The following is a 22,063-nucleotide window of genomic DNA, read 5'->3' as shown; positions in this document are numbered from 1 at the left end:
AAATCGGAGACAGATTCTGACCTTGTAGCCAGTGTAGGTGGGGGCCGATGAGAGGAGCAGAACAGGGCACTGCTTAGAAGGCTTCTCTGACATCGCATCTGTGTAATGCCTGCAGCTGGAGAGCCTTGGGGCCAGGAGTAGGAAAAACAAACAAAAGATGGCTGGCAGCCCAGGCTCAGGCCGCGCTGAGGGGCTATTTTTAACTTCTCTGATAAGACAGGGCAGCTGAGAAATGTAAGTCGAGAAAGATTCCCTTGTTCTATTCTGTGCAAAACAAGTGCCCCGAGGAAATGTCTATGGAGAAGATTTGTTTTATTTTTTAGCAATTGTTATATTGCTTCTGGTCAGAAAGTAAAATGTTGCTCTTGCTTGGAATTTTAAGGGCTATGTGCCTATATAAAAACGATTTTCAAATTCAGACATTTTTGAATTGTGGCCACAAGCTGCCACCAGTTGCATTGGATAAATGATCCAGTGGTTACGGGTCTGTGAGGAAAGATGTGAGATGCATCTTCGACTAGGACATGAGGGTACATTGTGTACAAAGAAGCATAGCACATTTTTATAAAAAAAAAAAAAAAAAAAAAAAAAAAAAAAAGAGACAGGTTCGTGTGTTCGTCATTTTTTGATTATTGTTGCTGATCCTGTGTGTCAGACTTGACGCGGTCATCATTGGGATGACCCACTGCCAGATGGGGTTGTATAGGGCAGGTAAATAAGTTATTGATTATAAGCCTGACAAATTAAGCAGGCCAGAATGTTCGCATCTGAGCTGTAGGTACTGTAATTACGCATCGCTGCTCATTTATATATGTTAGTGTAATTATCCATGCTTTCTGTGCCCGGTATACTGATGGCTTGGCACAATTACTAAATTTCACAGACATGATATTACCATTATCATGCTGTCAAAATAGCAGACAACACGTTATCAGTGTATGTCTAATTGGTGTTGGAGATGAATGAAACAAAAGAAAAAGGCTATGCAAGACTAAAATATTTTTCACATAACTGCCTTTCTCTTATAGACAGGCAGCCTCGGTCATATGTTTCCAGATTGGACATTAAGGAACAATTATGATCTGTGCACTCGCATTTTAACTCTTGAAAGGCCTGTTTTAAATAGGGACTGCCACCACAGAGGGACATATGAGGCCCGGTATTTAGGGTAATGAGAAAATATCTGACAGGATTTCCTTTTTAAAGTTTGCTTTAGTAAGCTCATTCTTGTGAGTGGTGGCCCCAAAAGTTGACTTGTTTTTGAATTAGGCTATTTATTGTATAGGTGGAAATTATTGCACATTGACTGATTTCTTTAGCAGATAAATTATTAATTATCAACATTAACAACTGTTCTTAAACTTGGTTTTCCGAATATTTAGGTAATTTAGCATTCCTATTAGGGCCTCCTAGCATTAATATTGACTTCAGGTTGGTGTAGGTTCATGTAATAGGGACATTTGCATATGAGATGTCATTTGGCTAGCTTATGAGCTAACACAATGAGGTTTGTACATTAATTTGAAGGATTTCTCGCCGTTTCACATACGCTGTGTATCTCCTATAATTTTGCTTACGCCCAGTAGCTACACACAGGGATTAATAGTATTGTCAAGACACAGGGTGGCCCCTGAGGAGGTTCGCTTCCCGCTAGCCCCTTAAGAAATTAAGCCCCTTAGAAATTAGCCCCCTTAGAAATTAAGCCAAGGAAATAGGTATGGTGTTTTCCCCTTTTTCTCATGTTTTATTGTGATCTTTCAGGGGAATTAGTCCAAGCCCCTAATACAGCTTCTACTAAAGTCCTCCCTTGGACACAAGAACACACTGTGGCATTTGAAGAATTAAAGAGAGCTTTATGTCAAGCACCAGTTTTAGCAAACCCTGATTACAACAAATCGTTTATGTTTTTGTGACAGAGCGGGATGGAACAGCACTATCTGTCCTAACACAAGATCATGCAGGAAAACACGAGCCCTGTGCTTATCTTTCTAGTACATTAGACCCAGTAGCACAGGCTTTGCCTGCGTGCCTAAATCAGTTGCAGTAACGGCCTTAGCCATAAGACAAAGTGACTCGATAGTGCTGGGCCACCCTCTGACAGTACAAGTACCACACGCAGTAGAGGTTCTCTTGAACCGGACACAAACACAACACCTGACTGTAGCTAGACTGACGGATTATGAGCTGACGTTATTTCAACCACACATAGAGATCAGACGATGCAACATACTGAATCCCGCTACCCTTTTGCCCTCCAGTACAGAAAGCGTTTCACCACACAACTATGTTGAAGTAATACATACCGTGACTAAACCAAGACAAGACTTGACAGATGTTGCACTCCCAGACCCCGACCTAACACTATATGTTGACGGCTCATGCATGAGGACAGGGGCGGGAGAATTAGTGGCAGCATATGCAGTGACTGCTGATACTGTAATAATAGAGACTAAAAGAATAGACATATTGTCAGCACAAGCAGCAGAGCTCATCGCCCTGACACAAGCGTGCATAAGAGCTAAGCACCTGAGAGTAAACATTTACACCGATTTTGTGGAGAGAAAGAGGTTTCTTGACCTCTCATGGGGCCAAGATACAGCATGGCCCCCTTATTCAAGCCCTACTGGAAGCAATACATTTACCAACAGCCATAGCTATCCTAAAATGTAAAGCACATACTAGAGCCACAGATACCATTTCCCAAGGCAATGATCTGGCAGACCGAACTGCTAAACAGACAGCTCAGACCCCACTAGACATGACAAAATCACAGATACTATCACTGTCCAAAGCCATGACAGTTAGGGATCCTTCCAAGGATGTACAAGACATACAGACACATGCTACTATGGACGAATTAAAGAAATGGTCGGAACAAGGAGGGGTACTGACTGATCAGGGTTGGATGAATAAGGGCAAATTCGATGGTACAAGTGATTATAAATACCGCACATAGTCCTGCACACTTAGGAGAGAAAGCAATGATAGATAGCTTACAGAATATATGGTTCAACAAGCACCTGCGTGCAGCAGCGAAACAAAAGGTCAGAACATGTATGATCTGTTGCCAATTCAATGCAGGTAAAGGCATTCCGATGGAACAAGGTGGATTCCATCCACCTGACCACCCTTTTGAAGTGCTCCAAATGGATTATATCCAAATAAACAGATGTAGAGGTTACAAATATGTCCTGGTACTAATGAAGCAGGTGTCCCTTCTGTTAGGGTATACCTGGAAATTCCATTGTGTGCGACATCCTGAAGCAGCAGGCCTTGTAGAAAGACATAATCAGACATTAAAATTTGCGCAGACAAAGGTATAGATTGGATGGTAGCCCTGCCGGTTGCCCTCTTTTACATGCGAATAGTAGCTCATTCTAGAACAGGCTTATCTCCCTATGAAGTGGTCTTTGGTAGACCACCAAAATATGTGGGCACTACAATGCCTAAAAGATTACTTATGTTGACAGTAACATGCTGACAGATTACCTGGCTTCCTTGATGTCTGCACTACTCTCTTGTTGTTCGCAGGTTGCTGCCGCCTTCCCTGACAACACCCAGGTCAAAGAATACTCCATCGCTCCTGGATGACAGGCGCCGAAGTCAGTGCTCTGGACCACGGGGACGGCCGTTAAAGTCAAAGTGCACCTTCACCACTCTTTTACAAAGGAAAAAAAACTTTGAACTTGGATTTTGAACAACATTTTCTAGAGGAGAATGCCCAGAAGTTTCCACAAAGCTAAACCTTGATTCAAAAAGTCAGAACCCGTTTGATCAATTAAGTCCACTAGGTGGTGAAGCGGTTGAACATGTATTCTGGCTCGCATAAGATCTTGGACAATAACATAAAGCAAAAATAAGAGAGTTAGATAAGAAGCAAATAGATGTATAGTGACTGTAATTTTTCAATATCTTAAGAGCATCACGATAATATGTATCAGCTTAATACTACATGCTATTTTTCCTCCTATTGCCTCACTTTTACACTCCTCCACTAATGATACCATAAAGCACACATTTAGTGATCTGCCATCCTATGAGCTATCATATCGACTTGCCTTACGCAACAATACCTTTATTCAGATGCTGCACCATTCACATCAGACTAGCAATGCTACAGACTGCTGGGTCTGTGGCCGACTCCCCCCCTATCAGAACTATAAGGGAGTTTTTGCCCCTTTTTCTCTATCCGTTCACACACAATGGCTCCTGTGGAGCATGGTTTAGTTTGATTAATTCCCTAGATTCGAATTCCGCAGTTTATCAAGACAACTGGGTATGGGGAAACCTGAATTTAGTTTTTGCTTAAAGTCTGCTACCCTAACAAGGAGGGACTTCCCAAAAGAACAGGAACTGATCTAAGAAATGAAGTATATGGATTAGGTAATTTTACACTTAACCTCATGATCCTGAACGTTGAATCTGAAGCTACACCAATCTTGCCCGCCATGTCCGTATTCCCAGTAAAAGAGGAATTATGTATAAGAAAGAATGGCTCCATACACATGGGCCATAGTAAATGCACCACTGTAATAAAATTCAGTGATCAAGGCAAGTCTACATTTAGAGCTTCTCGTCATTCCTACTTTATATGTGGCCAGACCGCATATATACGCCTACCTCTAGATTGGGATGGTACCTGTTACATAGCATTCCTCCTACCACCTGTTACATAGCATTCCTCCTACCACCTGTTTTCCTAGCTCCTCCTGATTATCATAGAAATACTCATTTAGTACACAATAGACAGCAGAGAGATCTCCCAATTGTCGATTACACTGAAACAGCTTGGGAAAAATACACAGATTTCAATAAAGGTTTCTTTCCCTATATAGGTACAGTTACCAATAGTAAGCTGATACGTAGATTAACCAGAACCCTTGAAGCAGTAGTGAACGAAACTATTTCCGCCTTAGGCAATTTAACAGAAGAGCAGTCTGCTATGCGGATTGTTGTGCTTCAAAATAGTCTTGTCCTTGACGTTATCCTGGCCGATAGGGGCGGAGCTTGTAGGGTCATCGGATCAAGCCATTGCATTTTTCATACCAGAAAATTTGCCATCTGTATATAAAGCCATAACTCGCCTTCATAAGATTGTAAGCCAGATACACCAGAATCCAGGCACCTGGACTTGGTCCGGTTGGTTTTGGAGTGTATTATCCACCTTTGGATGGAGGGTCCTATCCTTCCTAGGTATTGGCCTTCTCATACTATTCAGTTGCTGTCTATGCCTGCAATGTGGACCAGCGATTTGTGGTCTGTGTGCCACATCGTGTATTCCACATCAAGGTTTTCGCTCAAGATCCCGGAAGAAGAAAGAAGAAGAAATGATGCTCCATGAGCAAATCGATGGATTAATGAAGATTGATGTTTCTTGACGGGCAAGTAGGGGACAAGGAGGGAATGTGGAAATGTGGATTTCCCTGATCAGTTATGTCCCCTATCTTGGACCCCAACGGTTCTATGTGCATGTTACAAATACATGTATGTTCCCTTCAGTTCCAGTTTCGAAGACGCAAACACATGTGCGTCCACCGTTAACATGTCCTCTGTCAGATCCGCCATGAATGGGCTGGATATTCGATTCCTAAGTATGAAAGGCCACCGACTTTATATGGCTAAGTTACTCCATTTTTACAGTTCAGGCAAGTAGGCCCGATTCTGTCCTCAAAGCCTTTCCCTGCTCTCTGCCTCTGACAGCTTCAGCTTGAGCTTGCATCTGTGACCATGAACTTTGTCTCATTCTCTGCGCGGCTCACGAAGCCTGACATCAGCCTATTCTCTGCCAAGAGCTGTATTTCACCTTCGAATTATCTGCTTCCCCCTCAGCCGATGCATTCCTGCCTAGTAGCTTAAGTAAACATTCCTCCAGTTACCAAGCAAAAGGCCCGGTTTCTCTGCCCTCATGCAAGTAATTCATAGCCCTGTCACCATGGAATATTCCCATCCCCTTGCATCTCATATAGACACTTAGACGCTTGTACACGCACACACAGTCAGTATAGAATAGATTCTGTCCGAGAGCCCTTCCCTTGTGGATAACACAGTTCTTTAAACATAGGATATTAGATATGATTTGGGATTAGGTTGACATAACCCCAGACTTTTGTCTCCACATGTAGAGCTAAATGTCAAGTCCCCTTCACCCTCTAGTTGCACGTCTATCACACGTCATGCTGCTGCGCGCGCATCTCTGCCAAGTATTTCTGCTGACATTGCGAAATCATCTCCAGGTATCCACCCACACATGACAATTTACCCCTTATCATCAAGTGGACGCCCACATGGACGCCCACCTTCACGCCTACTTACACGCCCACATGCTCTTATCTCATTCTCTCTTGCTCTCTTGCTTACGTACAATTGAGAAATGTATATATACTGTACTCTGTGAATAATGTTTTGAGAATATCGAGAATACTTTTCAGCCCCGTCCAGATCCTTTTTGGTGATGGAGATATTCTCCCTTTGACTCGAGTTATTGGAATAAAGCCCTTTATGAATCTGATACCACAGACTCAGCCTCTTGCTTTATGCATGATCTTATTGATATCTGAAAAATTATGACAGCGTGATATTTTATTTACCACAGGGGGAGGGTAAAATTTATAAAAATCATCGTTGCCCTAAAATATAATGAACTACTGGGCTTGCTACTCCACCAAATACCTTCCAAGATAATAAGATTACAGGTCACAGGTATTAATAAACATAAGATGGGCAGGGTAGGAGGGAGAAAACCAAGGCTACATCCTTCCAAATGAATATTAAAGGGAGACTCTTTCAGGACCTATGTTATTTTATTTGAGACTTCAAAAAGTTCTCACCTGCCAACATAACACGGGAAATTAAACAAAGAAATCTGTTTATTTACTAACAATTTTTATTTATATTTTTTTAAATTTTTGTAAGCACTCATTGAGAAGTTTTCTCCATTGTTTTCTTAACTTATCACATATATATTCATTTAGTAGTATCCAAAAACCTAAAGCATAACCCCGTGGCTAATCATATAAAAGACAATTCATACTCTCACGCATACATCAGTCATACTCATATTTAAAATATAACACTAAACATTTAGTGGTTTGGCATAGTCTCCAGGACAAGGAAGTAACAGTGAATACAGTTATTTCAGATAGTATTGAGTCTCTGGAGACCTCTCCTCTAGATGGAAAGGGGCCTACGCGCGTTTCGGTGACAAGACACCTTCTTCAGGGCCACCAACAGGAGGGGCAACAAGCCCTAGATGATGTGGGGGAATCTGTAGAGGGTTAAATATAATAGTTATAAATAAGGCAGGTAATGTATTTTAACAAAATTTATAGACTTCATACTACTTATGTGGATCTGGGATCACTCAGATATTTTACAAAAAACCAGCATGTTTTCACTCTGTATGTATATAGCTTACATCTTTAGAAGTGACTACAAGGATAGCCCTTACACCAAAAAGATAAGTGAAATCAGATAGTAAGAATTCAAAAAGAAAAGGAAAAAAAATTATATAAACAACAAAGTACCTTGATAACTAGATGCCTCAGTAATGTATCAATCAAAAAAACAGATAAAAGCAATCTTGTCCAGTCAGTGCTTTTCAGGAACTTCTGCGTCTGTGCAGAAAAAGTGTTTATAGTTGTTATACTGACTAACTCTAGGTAAGCGTAGTATTATACATTCTCTACGTGTAGGGAAATACCTACCTTTACATTAATGCGATACTCATTTCTTCGCTATTGCCAGAGACATGTGAAGGTGCGGGTAATTTACTACCGTTTCTGCCGTGGGGTAGCGTCCCAATGAGTCCAAGATGTAAATGTAGCTTATTTGGTTCTATGAAAAATGTCAAAAATAAGATAGGTTGTACTATATAAATTGTCAGCCTGATGTCTTACATAGCAACGCTGTAGTTAAAACGGATTATTCAGCTGTGCTCGATGGCTTACCTTTATGTGGGCTTCATACGTCCCAAATAAAAGTTTTTTAGTGGGTCCTTATGACGTATGTCGCTGCGGAACACTGTTGCCGTTCAGTCGGTTAGCTCTTGCTACTAACCCTGATGTCTCTAGGAAAATGAACACGTATGTTTGTTACTGCCTATTTATCCTTTCGTTTCTAGTTGTTGACAATCTATTTTGTGGATGGTAGATCGTCATAGGAAAGATGGCTCTATTATTTAGTTTAGACTACTAAAAACTGATTTATACGTATATTCCGAAGGGGCATTACCGTGGCGGGCGCGAGATTTTGCATGCGAGAAATGCATTCCTATTTTTGGCACTAAGATGTTAACAAAGAGGTACGACATGGTGTCGGTAAATCTCATTCACCACGAGTCAGTAGTAACAAGAGATAGAATTCTTTACAGCACTGATGGTTATCGCAAAGGTATAATGCTAAATGTTTGATGTATCTTATTAACGAGGTACGTCTTTCTTGTGTGCGTAATAAAAGCTTACACTTGGCACTAGGTATCAAACAATAGAGGCATTTGACAACGCTTGCCCGGTAGTCACAGAGTAACGACCTCGCTAGTGTATCTACATACTTATGGGTCTTATTGACGAAATACGTCTTTATAGTATGTGGGGTAGGGGTTGACGCTTAGCACTAAGTATAAAGCAATAAGGACATTTCACAACGCTTACCCGGTAACCGCAGAGTGTAGACCTCGCTGGTGCATCAACTTCCGAGGATCAATCGGGGTGTGTGATGTTTGCGCGAGTTTTGAATATGATACTGGATGGCGATAGGTCAGGAGGTGAGTCACGTGATCCTAAAGACTAAAGCTGGTAATGATTGGTCTAACGGGAGGTCACATAGTATGTTGCGCGATCGCAGCAGAAACACTTGCAATCCAATACGGAATCTAGGTTGTTGGCGGAGCCATATTGTAATGTGAGGCTGGCTATGGTATAAATACATCTTATTACTAACTTTTGACGGATATAATGATTATAGAATCTTTAAGGGTGCCGAGAAACGGTAACCCAGCTGTTACAAGTATTAATAAAAAGACCAAACAAATTTGGTTATTTGGTGAAGCATTTCATGATTCTAGATTTAAATATAAATGCAGACTCATAGCAGATATACCGTTGGTAAACTCAAGCTTTTTAAGAGGGTGTAGGCGTCCCAGTATGTATACTGAGCTCCCCACATAGGCAATATATGTAGGCAGATACATATATGGGTATATATGATGTAGTTTATTGGGTCATCGCAGCTAGTCGGCCATAGGTCATAGGACTATTCAGATGATATATGAATAAGGTGAGAAGCATATCATACACGGTCGTTAGGGCTGAGTTAGATAGACAGGTACAGTAGTACTAATGTGAGTTTGATTAATGGCTTAGCCGTATGTCTAGTGAGCAAACTAGGTGACTAGCCATACAATTTCTTCATTAAGCCCATGACGTACTGTGTCGAAATAGAAAATCCAAAAGGATTCTCGTTCTTTCCTTATCTTCTCTGTGTCACGTACCGCTTTTGGAGTGATTTTCTCTAATATCAGCCACCGAAGATCTGTCTCAGTGTGGTGCTGGTCCAAGAAATGGTTAACCATTGGGGCTTGTCTTTTTCCCGTTTTAATTGCAGATTTGTGTTCGGACAGTCTGGTTCTGAACTCTCTGCCTGTCTCTCCTATGTAACCTAATCCACAGGGACACAATATCAAGTAGACTAGGTTACTGCTTCTGCAGTTGGTATGGCTTTTCAGTTTAGCTGTTTTGGAGCCATAGTTGCAGATTTGGGTGGTAATCGCTGAGGGGCACGCATGGCAGTTACCACATTTGTGGTTGCCTAAGATGGGAGGGAGTCCATCGATAGTCATCTGCTGTCCTTTACGTAGCTGTGGCCTACTGTGAACCAATTTGTCTCTTAGGTTTGAATTTCTCCTGAAAGCTACGATAGGGGGAGCTAGAGCACTGTCTTCTTCGCAGACATTCAGGATTTTCCAATTCCTGTGTAGTACCTTCTGGATCTTGTTATTCAAACTGGAATGGTTAATTACGCAGACAATTTTGTCCAGTGATGGTTTTTGTCTACCAGAGATTAGTGCGTCTCTGTTGTAATACTTAGCGCGTTTCAGGGAGTGCCTCACTAGTCGTCTGGGGTATCCTCTAAGGAGGAGTCTCTTTTGGAGTTCTTCTGCATGAATATTGAACTCACTTATGTTGGTACAATTACGCCTGATCCTTAAAAATTCTCCAAAAGGAATGGAGTCCTTTTGACAACTGGGGTGGAAGCTGCTGTGTTGTAGAATGGTGTTTTTCGCAGTCGGTTTTCTAAAGAGGCTAACTGCAATTTTGCCTCCACAATCCATAATCCAAATGTCTAGGAACTCCACTTTTTCTGTGGAGTATTTGGCCGTAAATTTAAGGTTAACGTCGCTAAGGTTAAGCCATTCAATATATTCTAGAAGATCTTGTTCATTCCCTGTCCAGATGAAGAAAATATCATCTATAAATCTATGCCATACCTGTATGTTCTCGTAGAAAGGGGCCACTTCATTAAAAATGTGTTTAAGTTCGAACTCGCCCATATATATATTCGCTACACTGGGAGCACACGAAGCTCCCATGCTGGTGCCTTTGATCTGGTGGAAAAGGGCCTCTCCGAATTCAAAAAAATTGTTATGGAGTACTATGTCAAGGCATTCCAAGATGAATCCGTTTGGTCTGTCACCCGGAGTTCTAGATAGAAGTGCCGCCACCGCCTCTAAAGCTAGATCTTGGGGGATGTTTGTATACAGAGACTCAATATCTAGTGTAACTAAATATTGAGTCTTATGATTAAACGGTAAGTGCTCTATGCTCGTAATCATGTGTCCTGTGTCTTTAATATAGGAGGCATACAGCTTGGTAAGTGGGCAGAGGAATGTGTCTACATATTTCGAGAGTGGCTCTGTACAGGAATTGATAGAAGAGACAATCGGTCTCATGGGTGGGTTCTCTGCATTTTTGTGCGTTTTGGGTACTCCGTATAGAGCAGGGACAACTGTATATGTCCGATTTAGAAAGTCTAGCTCTTTTTGACATATAAAGCCATCTCTGAAAGCTTTGGTTGTGCAATTCTCAATAAGTCTTTTTAGTTCTGGCAAAACAGATCTATTGACCTTGCGATAGTGATCTGAATTCGATAGCATGGATTTCATTTTGTCATTATAGGTGTCACTGTCCATGACGACTATGCCACCTGCTTTATCACAGGGTTTAATGGTGATAGAGTCGTTATTTTGACACCTATAATGACAAAATGAAATCCATGCTATCGAATTCAGATCACTATCGCAAGGTCAATAGATCTGTTTTGCCAGAACTAAAAAGACTTATTGAGAATTGCACAACCAAAGCTTTCAGAGATGGCTTTATATGTCAAAAAGAGCTAGACTTTCTAAATCGGACATATACAGTTGTCCCTGCTCTATACGGAGTACCCAAAACGCACAAAAATGCAGAGAACCCACCCATGAGACCGATTGTCTCTTCTATCAATTCCTGTACAGAGCCACTCTCGAAATATGTAGACACATTCCTCTGCCCACTTACCAAGCTGTATGCCTCCTATATTAAAGACACAGGACACATGATTACGACCATAGAGCACTTACCGTTTAATCATAAGACTCAATATTTAGTTACACTAGATATTGAGTCTCTGTATACAAACATCCCCCAAGATCTAGCTTTAGAGGCGGTGGCGGCACTTCTATCTAGAACTCCGGGTGACAGACCAAACGGATTCATCTTGGAATGCCTTGACATAGTACTCCATAACAATTATTTTGAATTCGGAGAGGCCCTTTTCCACCAGATCAAAGGCACCAGCATGGGAGCTTCGTGTGCTCCCAGTGTAGCGAATATATATATGGGCGAGTTCGAACTTAAACACATTTTTAATGAAGTGGCCCCTTTCTACGAGAACATACAGGTATGGCATAGATTTATAGATGATATTTTCTTCATCTGGACAGGGAATGAACAAGATCTTCTAGAATATATTGAATGGCTTAACCTTAGCGACGTTAACCTTAAATTTACGGCCAAATACTCCACAGAAAAAGTGGAGTTCCTAGACATTTGGATTATGGATTGTGGAGGCAAAATTGCAGTTAGCCTCTTTAGAAAACCGACTGCGAAAAACACCATTCTACAACACAGCAGCTTCCACCCCAGTTGTCAAAAGGACTCCATTCCTTTTGGAGAATTTTTAAGGATCAGGCGTAATTGTACCAACATAAGTGAGTTCAATATTCATGCAGAAGAACTCCAAAAGAGACTCCTCCTTAGAGGATACCCCAGACGACTAGTGAGGCACTCCCTGAAACGCGCTAAGTATTACAACAGAGACGCACTAATCTCTGGTAGACAAAAACCATCACTGGACAAAATTGTCTGCGTAATTAACCATTCCAGTTTGAATAACAAGATCCAGAAGGTACTACACAGGAATTGGAAAATCCTGAATGTCTGCGAAGAAGACAGTGCTCTAGCTCCCCCTATCGTAGCTTTCAGGAGAAATTCAAACCTAAGAGACAAATTGGTTCACAGTAGGCCACAGCTACGTAAAGGACAGCAGATGACTATCGATGGACTCCCTCCCATCTTAGGCAACCACAAATGTGGTAACTGCCATGCGTGCCCCTCAGCGATTACCACCCAAATCTGCAACTATGGCTCCAAAACAGCTAAACTGAAAAGCCATACCAACTGCAGAAGCAGTAACCTAGTCTACTTGATATTGTGTCCCTGTGGATTAGGTTACATAGGAGAGACAGGCAGAGAGTTCAGAACCAGACTGTCCGAACACAAATCTGCAATTAAAACGGGAAAAAGACAAGCCCCAATGGTTAACCATTTCTTGGACCAGCACCACACTGAGACAGATCTTCGGTGGCTGATATTAGAGAAAATCACTCCAAAAGCGGGACGTGACACAGAGAAGATAAGGAAAGAACGAGAATCCTTTTGGATTTTCTATTTCGACACAGTACGTCATGGGCTTAATGAAGAAATTGTATGGCTAGTCACCTAGTTTGCTCACTAGACATACGGCTAAGCCATTAATCAAACTCACATTAGTACTACTGTACCTGTCTATCTAACTCAGCCCTAACGACCGTGTATGATATGCTTCTCACCTTATTCATATATCATCTGAATAGTCCTATGACCTATGGCCCACTAGCTGCGATGACCCAATAAACTACATCATATATACCCATATATGTATCTGCCTACATATATTGCCTATGTGGGGAGCTCAGTATACATACTGGGACGCCTACACCCTCTTAAAAAGCTTGAGTTTACCAACGGTATATCTGCTATGAGTCTGCATTTATATTTAAATCTAGAATCATGAAATGTTTCACCAAATAACCAAATTTGTTTGGTCTTTTTATTAATACTTGTAACAGCTGGGTTACCGTTTCTCGGCACCCTTAAAGATTCTATAATCATTATATCCGTCAAAAGTTAGTAATAAGATGTATTTATACCATAGCCAGCCTCACATTACAATATGGCTCCGCCAACAACCTAGATTCCGTATTGGATTGTAAGTGTTTCTGCTGCGATCGCGCAACATACTATGTGACCTCCCGTTAGACCAATCATTACCAGCTTTAGTCTTTAGGATCACGTGACTCACCTCCTGACCTATCGCCATCCAGTATCATATTCAAAACTCGCGCAAACATCACACACCCCGATTGATCCTCGGAAGTTGATGCACCAGCGAGGTCTACACTCTGCGGTTACCGGGTAAGCGTTGTGAAATGTCCTTATTGCTTTATACTTAGTGCTAAGCGTCAACCCCTACCCCACATACTATAAAGACGTATTTCGTCAATAAGACCCATAAGTATGTAGATACACTAGCGAGGTCGTTACTCTGTGACTACCGGGCAAGCGTTGTCAAATGCCTCTATTGTTTGATACCTAGTGCCAAGTGTAAGCTTTTATTTCGCACACAAGAAAGACGTACCTCGTTAATAAGATACATCAAACATTTAGCATTATACCTTTGCGATAACCATCAGCGCTGTAAAGAATTCTATCTCTTGTTACTACTGACTCGTGGTGAATGAGATTTACCGACACCATGTCGTACCTCTTTGTTAACATCTTAGTGCCAAAAATAGGAATGCATTTCTCGCATGCAAAATCTCGCGCCCGCCACGGTAATGCCCCTTCGGAATATACGTATAAATCAGTTTTTAGTAGTCTAAACTAAATAATAGAGCCATCTTTCCTATGACGATCTACCATCCACAAAATAGATTGTCAACAACTAGAAACGAAAGGATAAATAGGCAGTAACAAACATACGTGTTCATTTTCCTAGAGACATCAGGGTTAGTAGCAAGAGCTAACCGACTGAAAGGCAACAGTGTTCCGCAGCGACATACGTCATAAGGACCCACTAAAAAACTTTTATTTGGGACGTATGAAGCCCACATAAAGGTAAGCCATCGAGCACAGCTGAATAATCCGTTTTAACTACAGCGTTGCTATGTAAGACATCAGGCTGACAATTTATATAGTACAACCTATCTTATTTTTGACATTTTTCATAGAACCAAATAAGCTACATTTACATCTTGGACTCATTGGGACGCTACCCCACGGCAGAAACGGTAGTAAATTACCCGCACCTTCACATGTCTCTGGCAATAGCGAAGAAATGAGTATCGCATTAATGTAAAGGTAGGTATTTCCCTACACGTAGAGAATGTATAATACTACGCTTACCTAGAGTTAGTCAGTATAACAACTATAAACACTATTTCTGCACAGACGCAGAAGTTCCTGAAAAGCACTGACTGGACAAGATTGCTTTTATCTGTTTTTTTGATTGATACATTACTGAGGCATCTAGTTATCAAGGTACTTTGTTGTTTATATAATTTTTTTTCCTTTTCTTTTTGAATTCTTACTATCTGATTTCACTTATCTTTTTGGTGTAAGGGCTATCCTTGTAGTCACTTCTAAAGATGTAAGCTATATACATACAGAGTGAAAACATGCTGGTTTTTTGTAAAATATCTGAGTGATCCCAGATCCACATAAGTAGTATGAAGTCTATAAATTTTGTTAAAATACATTACCTGCCTTATTTATAACTATTATATTTAACCCTCTACAGATTCCCCCACATCATCTAGGGCTTGTTGCCCCTCCTGTTGGTGGCCCTGAAGAAGGTGTCTTGTCACCGAAACGCGCGTAGGCCTCTTTCCATCTAGAGGAGAGGTCTCCAGAGACTCAATACTATCTGAAATAACTGTATTCACTGTTACTTCCTTGTCCTGGAGACTATGCCAAACCACTAAATGTTTAGTGTTATATTTTAAATATGAGTATGACTGATGTATGCGTGAGAGTATGAATTGTCTTTTATATGATTAGCCACGGGGTTATGCTTTAGGTTTTTGGATACTACTAAATGAATATATATGTGATAAGTTAAGAAAACAATGGAGAAAACTTCTCAATGAGTGCTTACAAAAATTTAAAAAAATATAAATAAAAATTGTTAGTAAATAAACAGATTTCTTTGTTTAATTTTCCGTGTTATGTTGGCAGGTGAGAACTTTTTGAAGTCTCAAATAAAATAACATAGGTCCTGAAAGAGTCTCCCTTTAATATTCATTGTTTTTTCCCCCCTCCTCTTGGACCTCAAATTACCTTAGGGGGGGCCTTTCGCTTAGATTTATTACATCCTTCCAAATTACATGCAGCCACCATGTCAGGAGCTCTGAGGCTACCAGACATGTTTTTGTACCACCTGGTGCACGAACTGTTCCAAATACTACCATTGTTAGAAATAGGATTCCTGGTTGGCTGAGATGTGCGGCCAGGCAGGAACCACCACTCTATTCAGGGTAAGCTAGATAACATGTGTTCAACCTCTGGTAGCTTGTATTTATTTTTGCATTTGGATGGTTCCTGTTTCCAGGTGAGTCGCTATGAGCAGCGATAACGTTCAGGGATTTGTGGAGGGTTGGATTGGGAGTCTGCTATTCCTTGGCTCAGACAGTCTTGAACATATATGCGGCTCTTCCAAATTCTAAACTGTGTATATCTATATAATGTGATCTTTGCAACACACTTCAGTTTAGTATATTGAATTATAACATTGTATTGTGTGACAATTGCTTCATGTGGCAGAATGTAATCACGTGCTTAGAAACATTGATGCCTCACCACCACTACCCTGACAACAATGCTATAAGAGAAGTCTGCAGTCTTTTGCCCTGAGTTGTGGCTCAGGTGCTACAGAAGATGGAGTAATATTATAGTATTTTGCAGCGCACAGCCCGAACTGATGTAGTTAAAGGTGCCCTTGTGATGAAGAAAAAGGGGACACTGAAAAACATTAATTACCACACTATGGTCAAGTGGAAGCCGGTATAGATGCAATGTTTCCTGGTTTCTTGTACAATTCAGCCACTACATAGTTATCTCACTCTCTCTCCCATTTTAGACCAAAGCTTTGTGTTTATTTCTGTGAGGAGCTAAATTAGTGATCGGTGTTTGCTACATTCAGGCTGTGTGTGTTTCATAAGGTTTGGTGGTAAGTGTTTCTGGAGAGTAATATTTTATTGTGAGAGCTAAAATGTAAACCAGAGCACCCACCTCGGGTCAACTCATCGAGGCTATTTGCTACATGTAGCTAGCAGCTTTCATTCTTAAATTAATTAATGCACCACTCTCCACCAACCAACTATTTATTCACTGAGCCGCACAGTCCTGTTTCCAATCTCCATCCATCCGGTTGCAATTTGTTTTCAAAATATTTATTGAGAAGGGACTACTCAACCCCCCCTTGCAGTGGCCAGGCTCGCTCAGTCCATGCAGTATGGAGCTTTTCGGATACAATTTGCCAGGGCTGCTTTTGGTTACCAGACCAGTCCTGGAGACTCGAAACGGTAAATGAGCGCTTTAAGCTTTGCAAGGGGTATAGAAAACGCTATATAATCAACTCAACTGTGCCTGCATAGGTTATTTGGACGCACTCCAAGGATGGTGGCTTTTAGGAAGATACGGCAGCAGAAAATGAGTCTGGACCACGAGACTTTCTCTTTCCGCCTTCTACTTTCAGCCCTGTCAATGGTTCAGGGTTCGAAGAGGAAGCTGGAAAGCCTCCTAGCACAGACACCATAGCCTACAACATATAGGAGAATGATATATGAACACAACTCACCACATATTCGTATGCAGCGTGTCAATGGCACACAATCAAAGATGCTCTCCTCCCTTGTCATTCACTGTACACACACTTTATGTGTCTGATTTGACACCATCCCGCTTCCGCGAACCTGCGGCCGGGCCTGACACACCTGAAAACAAATGCAAAACGCAGAGAGCAACGAAAACCACCCGGTCTCTACACTGTGTCACGAGTGCACCGCCTCCTGACTGGGCGTCAACAGGACGTCACGTAACGGTAAGGGTGCTAAGAGGCCAATCGTCCAACAGTACATACTGCGCCTGCGCGAGGCTCAGACTGTACGAGTACAACTAAGAAAATGAGAGAAAACTTGTATTCATGGTTTCTTGTGTTTCTGTTACTTTGGTAATTGTGTGCTCGGATAGGACTCCTATCCTATAATCCTTTCCTGCCAGTTACTAATTACCACGGAAAAATGATTTTATATTTTTTGCCTTCTGGTTCGTTACTACCGCTACATAGGAAGGGTGTTAGGGTCAGAGCTGCCTACTTTTGATCTAGAGAACCAGGTTAGCGTCGCCTCAACATCCTGTGATTCTCCGTGCGTTAAAAAAAACCAAGCATTGGCATAGCCAATAGGTCTCGCCTTTGGGACCTTATAAGTATATAGTTATGCAGCACAATATCCTTACTGCAACAACATCAACTGTTGCATGACTAAACACTTATAAGGTCCCAAAGGCGAGACCTATTGGCTATTTATTTAGGCTATCTGATAGATCTGCATGTATATAGGATAGATAGATAGATTAGATTGATTGTGAAGAACGCCGCATAGAGCCCTTGTAGCAGAAAAAAAGAGGGGTACATTTTCCACTCTATCTGTACAGTAGAAAGAGATATATAAAAAGCGCGAACCCCACATGTAGTGACAGTTATTACAGCAGAAAAAAACACATTGCTGAGATGAACGACAAAATCAGCCACATATTACAAGAGCACTAAGTAAGAAGGTGTAACCGAACCAATCCATGTTTACGTTTTATGTTCTCTCAGCTCAACACAAAAACCTAAAGGGTTTTGGAGCATTAACAAATGTTTTCCTCACACGTAGGTCTGACCTCGCACGCCAGGCTTTTATTGCATTTGCTGTGACTAGCTGCTTTCCTATTTTTTCGTCATAGAATGCCAAATCCACAAACCCAGAAATATAAATAGCCGTTGCCTTGGAGACAAGAGGGTATTCTCATTTTTCTCGGTACTGACCCCAGCGTGATATTTTGGTTAGTGCGACGTGAAGTCGTTGCATGGGAATGCTGTTCGACTGCTCAGGAATATTTCTGCGGTTTGTTTTGGTTCTGGCTGGCAGCGCTTCAGCCATAAATGAAAGATAAAGGGAGAGACTGCGGCATGGAGTGCGAGGCAGAGGTGGGCTTGTAGAGGGGAGAGAGCGCGCGACGGGGGGGGGGCAGACAGTCAAAGAGAGAGACCGGCAGCAGACTCAGAGGAGAGAGAGAGCGCACGGGAGGGGTAGAGAGAGAGAGAGAGAGAGACAGTCAAAGAGAGAGAAGCTGAGACAGGCAGTCAAAGAGAGGGAGAGAGGCAATCACAGAGAGAGGCAAGCCAGGCAGTGGTTAGTGAGAGAGGCAGAGACAGGCAGTGGAGTGAGATAGAAGCATAAAGAGAGAGAGAGGAGCGAGGCAAGTAGAAAAGACAGGCAGACAGAAAGTCAACGGAAGAGAAAGAGAGGCAGGCAGTCAAAGAAAGAAAGCAAGAGACATTCAGCGGAAGAAAAAAATGAAACGGGCAGAGAGAGCAAGTCAAAAAGAGAGAGCGGGGCAGAGATAGACCGTGGAAGAGTGAGACCGGCAAGGTAGAAAAGAGAGACAGCGGAACAGAAAGAGAGACAGGCAGTCAGAGAGAGAATCTGGGACAGACAGTGGAAGAGAGAGACAGAGACAGGCAGGGGAAGAGAGAAAGGGGCAGAGACCGACACATTGAAAAAGAAAGGGAAGCAGCAGAGGCAGAGAGCGGATCAGAGAGGGAGGGAAATACAGGGGAAATGATAGAGTGGTGGTGACAGAAACAGTCCAATGCACAGAGACAGGGAGACTGATACACAGAACGAGGCAGAGTCGGACTGTGGAAAGATAGACAAGGAGACAGACACAATGGAAAAGATAGAGACATTCAGGGGTAAGACAGAAGCGGAGAATGACAGTGGGAAAGAGAGGGGCGCAGACTGAAGCACAGAGAGGCAGAGACAGGCTCACTGGAAAAGATAGAGAAGTAGAGGCACAGAGAGAGACCGCGATAGACAGTGGAAAAGAGGGCACGAGAGAGAAAGATATATTAGAGGAGAAAGAGCGGCGAAAGAGAAAGAAAGAGGAGGAGAGACAGGAACAGTGGAAGATAGAGAGACTGAGAGACAGAGGGAGGACTAGAGAGACGGGCGGAGGGGCGGTGCAGAAGGATTAAAGCAGAGATAAGAAGTAGGCACTTTAAGAGAAACAGAAAAGGCGAGACAAAAAAAGAAGATAGAGCAGAAACACGCGAGAAACAGAGCAGGGACAGGCAGAATCACATAAATGACACAAAACATGAAGAGAAAAAAATGTCCAATAAAGAAAGAAAGTTAAAGAGCAGAGAATAAATGTGGAATATATGGGAGAAGGGGGAGAAGGCAAGTAAGAGCCAGCGCTCAGAAATCTGCAGTGCACATTGTAGGGTCACTGCCTGGAGACGCTCACACCACAAGTTAAATGAACAAGCAGTGGGTACGCGGCCGTAAAAGTAAGACCGCGCGGTCGTGAAAGCGAAAGTGATCGCGATGACGCGCTCTGTGCTAAACACGCAAGGGATGCACGCACAGCAGTGATTGGAGAGGCAGAGCGTGGCGCGCACGCATGGGCGCATAATCGCAAGCTGGTGGCCATCAAAAGCCTTTGGTAGCACTTCGAAAAGCCACTGACTAAATGTCTCGGAGAGACAGCACATGCGCTAGCTCAGCGAGACCTAAATAAAAAGCAGTGTTAAAAAACCCATAGGTCTCGCTCTGTGAGCTTAAGAGCTATTGGTGTTGTAAATGGCAATGTGTTATGGAGTGATTGTATGTGGTTTCGAGCGGAATTATGTGGGTTGTATTGGATTTGTTGTGGAATTATGTGGCATGGTGTGCAGTGGAATTATGTGAATAGCAATGTGGTTTTGTGTGTACTGGAAATATGTGGAGTGGATTGTGTGTCATGGAGTGTAATTATGTGGAATTTCTTTTGTGGACTGGTATGTGATGGAGTTTAATTATGTTGTCAGGCTCCTCCTTCCAGAATCCTCGGGATTGCGCTGAAGCTCAAAGGGGTTCCACCTCTCGACGGCCCCAAGTCTGGAATGTGCACACACAGACTATTGAGGTAGTCAAGTGAGGGAAGGACAGGGAAGGAACAGCAGGGAGGGAGATCTGGACAAGGGAAACAATGAAACACAAGATTAATACAAGGTCGGATTCCTGTAACACCTACCCCCCCTCAAACGTCCGTTATAGTATGAGCACCTAAACTCACATATATCCTACCTGTAAAGGAATAAAAGGTTAGCTTTGGATGCCAGAAGAGAGTAGGGTGAAGGCACGGAGTCCACATTGGCTAGTAAACAAAGGGAGACACTATGAGGATTACACTTAACAGGAACAACATACAGTTATATTGATATACTGTTCTCGCTCTCTCTCTCTCGCTCACCTACCTAAGCCCTTCTGTGGTAGCTCCCGTACTTGTGTGCCAAAACAGTAGATACACCCTCGCTTTTGACTCTCTCCTGGGATAGGAAGCAAAGAACAACCAGTAGCAATTACAGGCACAAAGTAGGCGCGGTTAATGTCAGTCTTAACATTGCCCCAATATTATGTAGAAAAACTGCCAGCGTTACTCTCACTAGGCTTATTCACTCATAAGTTCCAACGTCAGTGGGACCAAGGCTTGCTTCGGTTTTCCTTATGGCACTGTAAGGCTTTTACTGTGGTTTTCTCACCTAATATCGTCTTAGGTGCTACAAACAAGGTGAAGGGGAGAGGGAAATGTCGATCTCTCCTGAGTTATTTGGAGGTGCTTCAAGCACAGCCAGTGATTTAAATCGGAAAACACCTCCCCCGCAAAGAGGTGGCGAACTGCCAGCCTCGACCAACGGGAGAGATTGAGCTCACTTCGTAATTAGGGACCAGCAGTAGCGAGTATAGCAACAGCAGGCTCAGCACAGAAAAGCCTCTCCCGCATGAGACTGCACAGTGCAAGCCTCGACCAACGGGAGAAACGAGCCCGCTTTCACCGGGCTGATGACAAGGTGTTCGAAACACTCCCCACAAGAGACCCTAGTCTACGGTCTCAACCAACAGGGAAGCAAATGGCCAAAAATCCCTCTGGCCCAGTCAAAGATCCTTTCTAGGGACCCTATCGACATAAACAGTGGACCCCCCACTCTTACCGCCGTAATAGTAGCCAGCAGACACTGAAGATGAAGACTGGAAACGCTGCTACAGAATAATCGGCAGCGTTTGAGGGCTCCGCTTGTCTTTTACGTGTTCTGTACGTACTGTTCTGAGCACGTACAGCGTGCTTCTCAGGGCATGCCGGGACTTGTAGTTCATTCCGGCGTATATCGCGCGTGTGACAGTCAGCTCTTTACCGGGTCTTACAGATCCTGACAGTACATCCCCGTCTTGAAGGATGTTGACTGGCAGACGGTTTGTCAGGGTGCAGCCTATGAAACCTAGACACCAATCGAGGAGCGTGACCCGCCTTTGCCGGTTCCCACGAGTCCTCCTCAGGCCCATAACCCTTCCAGGAGAGCAAGTACCACAGCTGTCCCCGCACTAACTTGACATCGCGTATCT

At 42.6% G+C, this 22,063-nt stretch overlaps 1 protein-coding gene across 2 annotated transcripts in view; it reads right to left on the bottom strand.

The window, feature by feature from the left end:
- The window catches only part of VPS35L (VPS35 endosomal protein sorting factor like), a 476,592-nt gene extending 459,175 nt beyond the window's left edge, over positions 1 to 17,417 (bottom strand). The window contains exons 1-2 of one of the 2 annotated variants that reach the window (XM_085629063.1): positions 17,212 to 17,398; positions 3,490 to 3,658 (exon numbers count right to left, since the gene is read on the bottom strand). In XM_085629063.1, the coding sequence (XP_085485189.1) occupies positions 3,490 to 3,578 (89 nt within the window). In that variant the 5' untranslated portion in view covers positions 3,579 to 3,658; positions 17,212 to 17,398. Of the gene's footprint in view, positions 1 to 3,489; positions 3,659 to 17,211 lie in introns of both variants that reach the window. The other variant, XM_085629064.1, reaches the window with a different exon arrangement.
- Between the last annotated feature and the right edge of the window lie 4,646 nt (positions 17,418 to 22,063).

The sequence above is a fragment of the Triturus cristatus genome, chromosome 10 (assembly GCF_964204655.1).
Source record: "Triturus cristatus chromosome 10, aTriCri1.1, whole genome shotgun sequence".
In the NCBI taxonomy this organism is placed as follows: Eukaryota; Metazoa; Chordata; class Amphibia; order Caudata; family Salamandridae; genus Triturus; species Triturus cristatus.
This window is presented reverse-complemented; position numbering and strand designations above follow the sequence as displayed.